Source organism: Sinocyclocheilus anshuiensis, unplaced genomic scaffold, assembly GCF_001515605.1.
Source record: "Sinocyclocheilus anshuiensis isolate Anshui unplaced genomic scaffold, SAMN03320099.WGS_v1.1 scaffold457, whole genome shotgun sequence".
Lineage (NCBI taxonomy): Eukaryota > Metazoa > Chordata > Actinopteri > Cypriniformes > Cyprinidae > Sinocyclocheilus > Sinocyclocheilus anshuiensis.
Genome location: NW_015537939.1, coordinates 4349050 through 4358762, shown reverse-complemented (window position 1 = coordinate 4358762; position 9713 = coordinate 4349050). Strand labels below are relative to the sequence as shown.

The 9713-nt window shown below is 33.0% G+C and overlaps 1 protein-coding gene across 2 annotated transcripts in view; it reads right to left on the bottom strand.

The window, feature by feature from the left end:
• Positions 1-1232: 1232 nt before the first annotated feature.
• The window catches only part of LOC107662428 (high affinity cAMP-specific and IBMX-insensitive 3',5'-cyclic phosphodiesterase 8B-like), a 55042-nt gene continuing 46561 nt past the window's right edge, over positions 1233-9713 (bottom strand). For both annotated transcript variants that reach the window (XM_016452452.1, XM_016452460.1), the window contains exons 16-22: positions 8521-8650; positions 8215-8413; positions 6956-7173; positions 6736-6874; positions 6495-6662; positions 5496-5625; positions 1233-2749 (exon numbers count right to left, since the gene is read on the bottom strand). In XM_016452452.1, the coding sequence (XP_016307938.1) occupies positions 2640-2749; positions 5496-5625; positions 6495-6662; positions 6736-6874; positions 6956-7173; positions 8215-8413; positions 8521-8650 (1094 nt within the window). In that variant the 3' untranslated portion in view covers positions 1233-2639. The remainder of the gene's footprint in view (positions 2750-5495; positions 5626-6494; positions 6663-6735; positions 6875-6955; positions 7174-8214; positions 8414-8520; positions 8651-9713) is intronic.

Here is a 9713-nt window from a genome sequence, read left to right as displayed (position 1 = left end):
TATATATATATATATATATATATATATATATACACTGTATATACAACTATGTAACAGCATCAATCGAGTTTAATAATGTGTGTGGATCTCTAGATTTACCACTAGAGGGCGACAAGAGCATCTGCCATAATTTGTACTGCAGCATTCATATCTGTAGAGCTCCAAATAAATGGCAAAAATGGGTCTGAAAGAACCAGTATAATTTCTATTAAGCATGCATATCTAGTATATTATAAAGGAATTCTTAATGCATTCATATAATAAATCAGTTTTATGTACTTATGCATAAACATAGCCATATTTGCAATACATTACAGTGCTTATTTAATTAGTCAATTAGACCTTTAAATAGCATAATGCCTTAATCATAAACCAATTTCATGTGTTAAACCATAATGGTTACACTGGAATATTTATATCATATAAAAAATATTTGTTTAAATTAGGAAAAAGAATCCCTGATATTATTTGACAAAATATTGTCTGACAAATATTGTCTGATTTAGACCAATACTGATGATTTTAAAATCTTAACATTAGCTGCTACCTACTGATCCTAATTTTATAATGCATTAAGAATGCTTTATATAATACATTACATATACAGGCTTCAAAAGTATATGTAATACATGACATATACAGGCTAGCAAAACCACTGTTCTACCCTTGTGACCACATTAAAGAAAAAAGGGAGGGAAACAGATAGAATCAGGAAGGATGAGAGAACAGGAAAGAGGAAAAATCAAAACCCTGCAGGCTGCTGAATGTGCACCGCATACCTTTAACCGCACAATGCTGTCTGGAGCACCTAAAAACACTCGCTGTGATGCACTGCCAACCCAAGAACAACAAAAACAACCGCTGCCATCTTACAAGGGCATTGCGGAATCATCTGCCATTGTGATGCGTGCCAGAACGGTTTGTCATTATGATGTCATCGCATTTAGAACACTCCATGCAGAACGTGCTAGAACTCTCTGTGGTGTCGTGCTGGTGTTCTAGAACACTTGCTGTGAAGATGAAGTTCTCAAGAGCTCCTTTCCGACAATGAATAAAGAGTAAAAGGCCGAATGTCGACCGAATATAAACATGTAATAAATTCCTACTAAGCCTGTCTGTGAGCCAATGCAATTCAGCTACGTGTCTAAATGTAACCCAGTAAAAATGAGGTGCGCAAATAACAAATGACACCAATAGCTACGTTTAATAAAAACATTTGGGTTTTTAAAAAAAAATGTCTCGTGTGACACAAGATATCTAAACTAGTTCTTTTTCCAGTCGAAACGGCTTTAGCCAAACATCTGTTTAAAACTCATCATCGTGGTTGATTATAAACGCACCTTCGGCGCTGGTTTTTGGCCTACAAAAGGTGAGCGTTTGAAGCTCGTCTGCGATGCGTGTCTATGATAAAAGATTCTAACAGTGATATACAGCTTTTGTAAATAAATAATACTTAAAAATGGTGTAACACTTAAAATATGTGCGATCCCACCTATCAGCATGAGCAAACGTCACCGTGTTGGTGGTCTCATAATGAGACTGTGCTGGACATTAGGTTTACACACAGTATAACTCTGAAGATTAGGGAATTTTGCATCCGTACGGACTGTTGCGTGAAGTAGGAATGTTAACTGTCATGTGTAAAATGTAAAAATCATAACTATCATCACTATGCACATCGTAACAAACACACTTTTGCTCACACACGCATCATCAAGCTTCACGTTATTACAGTATGTGTCTGGATATACAGTGTTTCTGAGAAATATATTCTTTGTTATTATTGGCTATTTATATCAAAATTATTGATTATTACACACCAGTCCTTGGAGTCTGAGAAAGGCTTGAGTCGTTCTGATACAGAAAGTGCCAGAATAATGACGGCCCACAATGGGCTGGTCCGTCGCAGTTTTTACATTCTTGCACACTGAATCGTGTTCAGTGCTGGTCAATACAGTTTCATCATCCGAATACAAACGTGTCTTAATTTCTTCCATTTTGGCAACATTTGCTTCTGTCAACAATATTGTGTCAAAATATCCGTGTTGTATTTTAACAAATCAATAGTGGGGAAAATGTGGCGTGCCTCAGGGCTCGCTACTGGGTCCTTTTTGGTTTCCTAAGTAGCTCAGTCTCACTGACACTCTGCTTCCAAATAAAGCCCTTTTGGCATTTGGATCTGTGATTCCACATGTCTGTTAATGTTACGTGTGCACATGGTACAGACACAGACCTCTCTGATCATTCACGTTTCAGTTCCATATTTGAGCGCATATAGTATATACAGTCCTCTACTGGACTAAGATCAGTCTTTGTCTTCTTGTGTCAGACATTACAAAAAAATCACTGCCCAGAAATCATTAAAAACAGCTGGGAGAACAGATGGATTTTAAAAGAGAAGAGAAGAAAAGAAAGTGAAAAGATGCTGGAAGAGGACTGTATGCTGATAAAGTGCATTCGTTTTGTCATTTGTCTGTTTTACCCTTGTTACCGGGTGATTGTCGCTAGGGGTGGAGCGTCGTCAGGGAAACAGGGCTGCTGATCTATGTTCAGTGGATGGAAACTTGGAGGCTGGGTAGAGATGCTACATTCACGGCGTAACCTCTGACCTTTGACCTCGACGGTAAGAGTCATGAGGGTCACGGAGGAGGTGGAGGCCGTAAGCTTTTACATTTCATCTCATCCAAGCTCTTCCAGTATTTGTAGTTCTCCGCCAAATTCTCCATAAGACCTGGCAAACTGGCAAAGGCTGAGAGAGAAAGAGAGAAAGAGAGAAAGAGAGAGAGAAATTAGCTCTAGGAAATAAACAATTGTTATATAGATAGAATACTATAATAGATAACCGTAAAAAAAGGGAGAGAAAGAGAGAGAAGAAATTAGCTATAGGAAATGATCAACAGCCAATAGCCTGATAATAAAATAATATTAATAATAATAATAATAATAATAATAATAAAATCTTAAATTATTTTTTAGATATTTTATGGGTGTGTGTGTTTTTTTTAGATTTTGATCTAAGTTAATCTATTTTAAAGTATATTCCATTTATATTTATATCTTATGATATTTATATTTTTGGAAACAATAATATAAATTCATAATAAAATATAAAAATATAAAACAAATTTTCAAAAACAGAAATTTATTACAGATCATAATAATAATAATAATAATAATAATAATAATAATAATAATAATAATTAATAAAATAATATTAATAATAATAATAATAATAATAATAATAATAATAAAATCTTAAATTATTTTTTAGATATTTTATGGGTGTGTGTGTTTTTTTTAGATTTTGATCTAAGTTAATCTATTTTAAAGTATATTCCATTTATATTTATATCTTATGATATTTATATTTTTGGAAACAATAATATAAATTCATAATAAAATATAAAAATATAAAACAAATTTTCAAAAACAGAAATTTATTACAGATCCCCTGTAAAGACCTTGTCTCAGACGACCACCGGGACAAGACCACAGGAATCAGATGAGTCCTCTGCACAATGTGACTTTGCTGCAGCCTGAAATTGAACTGCTGGTTTTGTCTGGTCAGAGGAGAACTGGCCCCCCGACTGAGCCTGGTTTCTCCCAAGGTTTTTTCTCCATTCTGTCACCGATGGAGTTTTGGTTCCTTGCCGCTGTCGCCTCTGGCTTGCTTAGTTGGGGACACTTAATTTCCAGCGATATCGTTGACTTGATTGCAAATGATTGCAAAGATACTATTTAAACTGAACTGAGCTGGATGATGACATCACTGAATTCAATGATGAACTGTCTTTAACTGAAAAACGAGTGTTTACTATTGTCATTTTGCATTATTGACACACTATTTTCCTAATTAATGCTGTTCAGTTGCTTTGACACAATCTGTATTGTTAAAAGCGCTATATAAATAAAGGTGACTCGACTATTGTTAATTAAAAAAATTGTTTATAAAAATCTATCTATCTATCTATCTATCTAGTATGTAACAGTAAGCAAGTGTTGATAATTCTAATGTTTTTCTTTCTCATCTCACCATCTGTTCGGCTGCACTGGTTTCTGGCAGACGGGCTGCAGACTGATGAGTGTATGTGTTGTTTGCACGAGTGTAAATATGGCAATTTGAATGTTCACACATATGCACACACTCTCAGATTTCTGGTACATCCTCTTGAGGATGTTTTCAGTGCCCCCTGCTGAATCTGTCACGCACACAGACACACACAGACACACAGACACACAGACACACACACACACACACACACACACACACGTAGCTCCTCTATGATAAACTGACCTGATCGTGACCTTGGGAACTAAATCTGCGGAGAGCTCAAGAGATTCTGCTTCACTGCATCCTGACCCCAGACTACGAAAATCAAAGACACACACACACACACACACACACACACACACATAGATGCACATTCTTTCTCTCTCTCACATACACATACACACACACATACACTCACCCCTTCCCCTCTCCACCATTTTTAAAGTTTCCGTGACATCACGGCTGTTGTGTGTTGACAGTAAGCAGGTTTATTCTCTGGGGTTCGGCTCAGTGGGAAACACAGAACCTAAAGTTTCCAAAGCTCGCCACAATCAGCTCAACATTATCACAACCTCTCAGCAACCATCTAACACAACCCCCGTTCTCAACCCCTCCGGTCCAACATCTACTGCTGCTAATAGACCATTTCATCTCTTTTAGGAGAACCAGATGAGTCAAAAGATGCCTGGGAAAGTATTCTCTCTCTCTCTGTCTCTCTCCCAAACACACATGCAAAATACTTCCTCATTATTGTGTATTAGAATGATTATTTTCTACTCAGTGTTTGGTGATTTTTTTTCTGGATTTGTTGTAGAGCTGTGTGAAATATTTCATATTTATTTTATATTCACAATGATTTTGCTGCAAAATAAAAATCATCATAAATATTACAGCAATCTTAAGGCAAGATCTAATAAACCAGTTGAAGATTATTTCTGGCAACATGAGAGCAATGTATGATTTGCAAATAAACCTTTTGTCCGTCTTTTGAGTGCTTGTTTTTTTTCTCAGTTGGCTGTGAGGAAGCGTTGTTTTATTTGAAATAAAATAAACATTGAAATGAAATATTTTAAATTTTTAAACTAAATTTGATTGATTTCAGCTAGTTGCCAAGGATACATTTCTTATTTAGTTTTACTTGATGTATTAAAATAACTATAACTGGAATAAAAAATATAAACTGAAATAAAAATAACTATATATAAGAAACAACATACACAACAAAATTACTAAAACTTTTAAAATCAAAATGAAAGCAGAAAATATAAGAATAAAAACTACTTCAAAACATTAATAAAAACCATAAAAGTATCTCAATGATACTAAAATAACACTGCTATGAGGCTGAAAGCAAATGTCAAAACATAAATACTGAGATATCAAATTTTTGAATGGCGCAGCCCTGATTATTATGCAGTGCATGTGTGAGTGTGTGTATATTTACCATCCCAGGCATCAAACATGTCCGTGATGAAATAGTCGATAAATGAGATCTGGGATTTAGGAATGCTGCAGGTATTCCGGTCAAACACTGGCATGACAACCGGCAAACCTTGTCTTTTCTCCTCGTCAGTCTAAGGAAAGAAGGAGATCGCAAATACAGAAAGCAAAGACAAATTATTGTAAAAATATATATATATTTTATTAATATCAATTTAGTGACTGACCAATTTTATCTACCATTATTTGGCCATTTTGAGATTAACAGCATTAGTCAATAACTGTGGCATCTTACCTGGCTTTTTCAATAGACAATGCGTGCAATAGATAATTACAGTTTTAAGCATTTTTGAGTGAATTTTAAGTAATTATTAAGATATTACTATTAAAGATATTACAAATTAACATTAAATATTAATATTAAAATTATCCTTTTAATTTCAGCACATGTATTTTGAATTTAAATAATTGTTGAATATTAGTTTTTGTATATTATGTCAAATATAATTTAATAAATAAATATTTTGTTCATCAAAAAACAAAAACTAGCTTTTTCAATAGATAATGTGTGCAATAAATAATTTCTGTTTCAAACCTTTTTGAGGGAATTGTAAGTAAATATTGAGATATAGCTATTAAAGATATTACAAATTAAATATTAATATTAAAATTAGAATTTTAATTTCAGCATATGTATTTTGAATTGAAATAGTCATTAAATATTAATTATTGTATATTATGTCAAAGGTAATGTAATAAATAAATACACATATAATAATTATATTTTTCATCAATCTTTTCATCAATTACCCAATACAATTAGAAAATAAAATTATTTCAACTCATTTCTTGTGGTCCAATCGGGATAATCAAGTGTTACATACTATACTTCAGAAACACTGTATTTCACTTGGAAATACAACATTTTATTAAAGTGAAATGACAATAAAAATTCGAAAGACATTGCAAGCATGTGAGTGCAATTGTGACTGAATGTTTTTACCTGAGCAAAGTACTCCTCTGAAATGCGACCAGCCCATTCGATGCAGAGCTCCAGAGGTCTGCAGGGATTGGCCACATCGGCACATTTAATCAGCATCCGTTTAATTAACAGACGATTCTCAGGAGAGTTGCGAATACTGGCCTGACCCTCACAATCACTGCCTTCACTCTGTAACACATGCAGATCTGCATTTGTCAGACTGTACTCAAACAGTATGGAAAAACAGTATTGTGTGTCTTACATTTGAGCTCGTCTCCTCAATGGCACTCATGGGTTTGTTGATGCTGTTTACGAACTTGTTGACGTGTTCAAAGTGTCGCGTCATTTCTGTCGCCAGCACCATGTCTATTATGGCCTGCCGTAGGGTTCGAAACTGAGTCCTGAATATGGAGAGGTTGAGAGAGTTGAGTCATGGATCAGTGCGAGTCATATGAAAGGTATGATTTAGCTGACACTGATACCTTTCCATGTTTTTGAAGATGTTGCACTTGCTGTCTCGTACAGTAAGCTGGAACGCTAGAGCGGCGTGGTGACTCTCCAGGACGGCCGTGTCGTTGTACAGAATGGCCAGATCGCTGCCTGCATTGCACAGGAATGAGTTGGTGTGGCCCGGGTGATCAACGTCATGGACCGTTGCTGCCAACAGTGCCGCTACTTCATCCAACTGGTCAAGACTGCCCTGCAAACACAGCACAGATACCGTAGGTAAGTTTTAGAAGTAACTCAAAATTGTTTAGGTCAGCTCAATATTAGTGACTGACTGTTTTATGAGATTAACAGCATCAGTCAATAACTGTGGCAACTTAACTGGCTTTATCAATAGATGATGCACAATTTTTGTTTTAAACATTTTAGAGTGAATTTTGAACAAAATATTAAGAAAATAGTATTAAATACTATAAATTAATGATTGTTTTTGCTTTTTGAGTGTTCTTATTTTTTTTGTTCAGTTTTTTTTAAATAATTTGTTTGCATTAACATATAGCATTAACATTAATTTGTTATTTTACATTTTTTTACTCTAATATGATGTTAAATATTAAAATTTAAATTCTAATTTAAATTTTAACACATGTATTTTGAATTTAATATGATATTATTATTAATAAATTCATGTTATATTAAATTATATAATCTAATATAAATATAACATTTACAGTATTTGTAAAAATGCATGTTCATAAAATATAAAAGAAATAAATATTAAAATATTAAAATTAAAAGTATAATTAGTTATTGACACATATAAGTTGATCAGTCTTGTATATAATTAATTCTAGATCATCAAAATTCAGATTCAATCCAGTTTATTTGGCTGAGGTAAACTGTAAATGTATGGCACAACTTTATTATTATATTTAATTGACAAAATTACTTTATATAAACTATACATTTATTTATTTACAATGAAATAAAAAAAAAAAAATTACACTTTTAATTTAAATAACATTTTACATTAATTTAATGGTTTTTATATTAGCATAATTAATAATATAAGAAAACATTTATTTCGAAATTTGCAACAATGTTAACTATACTTTTGAATAAATGAGTTAGTATTGAAACTCAGGCCTGATGAACAGTCAAAACAAGTAAACAAAATAAGTCTTAATAAATCCTTAAAAAGGCTGTTCTTACCTTTGGCCGATGTTTTCATTTTTGATCAAAGTATAAATTGAGACATTTCTATTTCTGTATTCTGTTTGGTTGTCAGGGTTACCTTGACTCGGTCCTTGCGCAGGAAGTAGGCTGTGGCGTGCAGGACGTCTGCGGCGTGTGTTGAGTTGTGGTAGGAGTTGGATGCGTGGTAATTAGCCTCGATCACCTGCAGCCACGAGCGCAACGTGGCCTCTGTGCAGTTCAGGAACTCACACACGCCAAAAGCAGAGAAGATCTTCAGCCCCAGGTATGAGAGCGGCCTGCGAACACACACACACACACACACACACACACACACACTATAACAATCAGAACTTTTCCCATTAAAAACTAGTTTTACACAAAGAAAAGTCTCGCTTTCTGGTACCTCTTGTGAGTAGCTGCTTCCAGCTCCAGGATATTGAATTCCCAGCATTCCTCCTCGTTGAGCAGCTCTGCGATGGAGGACGGGATGTCGTTTACCGGGACAGGCACTGCCAGCTGACTCTGACTCATATCTGAAGGTCAAATGGGTGATGGCCAAACGTTCAATGTCAAGATAAAACATGAAAGGCACAAAAACATTTCAGATACTTTAAACTAGTGTTAATTATATACTATTGTAGTTTTTATTAATATTTTGATTTAACTTTCATTTTTATATTTTCATTTTTAATTTTGCTTTAATTTCTACATTTTCAGTTTTTATTTTCAAGTTTAATTTTTTGTAATTTTGTTATTACTTTTGCCATTTATTTATTTTTTTTATAATTTAGGTTTCATTTATTGTATTTCAGCTTTAGTTTAAGTTTTAGTTCAGTTTAATTTCAGTTTTTAATTTTTAGTAATTTTGTTATTTAGTTTTGTAATTTATTACTTTTTCTTTTTTATATTATTTAGGCTTATATAGTTTGTTTCAGTTTTTTTTTTATTGTAATTTTGTCATGTATTTCTTATATTATATTTGGGTTCCATTTATTTTTATTTCCGTTTTAGTTTTAGTTCCATTTTCATTTTAATTTTAGTTTAATTTTCAGTCATTTTAGTCTGTACTTTTGTCATTTATTTTTAAATACTATTTAGGTTTAATTTATTTTATTTTATTTTATTTATATATATATATATTATTTTTTATTATGTTGTAGTTTATTTGCAGTTAATAATTTTAGTGCTTTAACTTAACATTTCTAATTCTCGTTTAGTTAATTTTTTTCATCTAATATTTATATTTTATTTAATCTTTATTTATAATAATTTTAGTTTTATTTACAGACAATTACCCTGCTTTAAACAGCAACTCCCTACAGTTCAATCCCTCACTGTAACTTTTCATTTTCGTTCTGTTACACATTTTCTTGCCATAATGTGCATAATTAAGTTACAAGTGCCTTTCATATTTTAAATTACATCCTATAATACTAAATAATACTTACAGGGTTCCCACTCTTTCATGAACACCAGATTCAAGGACTTTTTAAAGCACCATTTATTTTATATCAAGCACCTATCAAATTCACACCCCAGCATATGTAGTGTCATGAAAGACCTTACAGTACTTAACATTTCACTTACACTTAACAT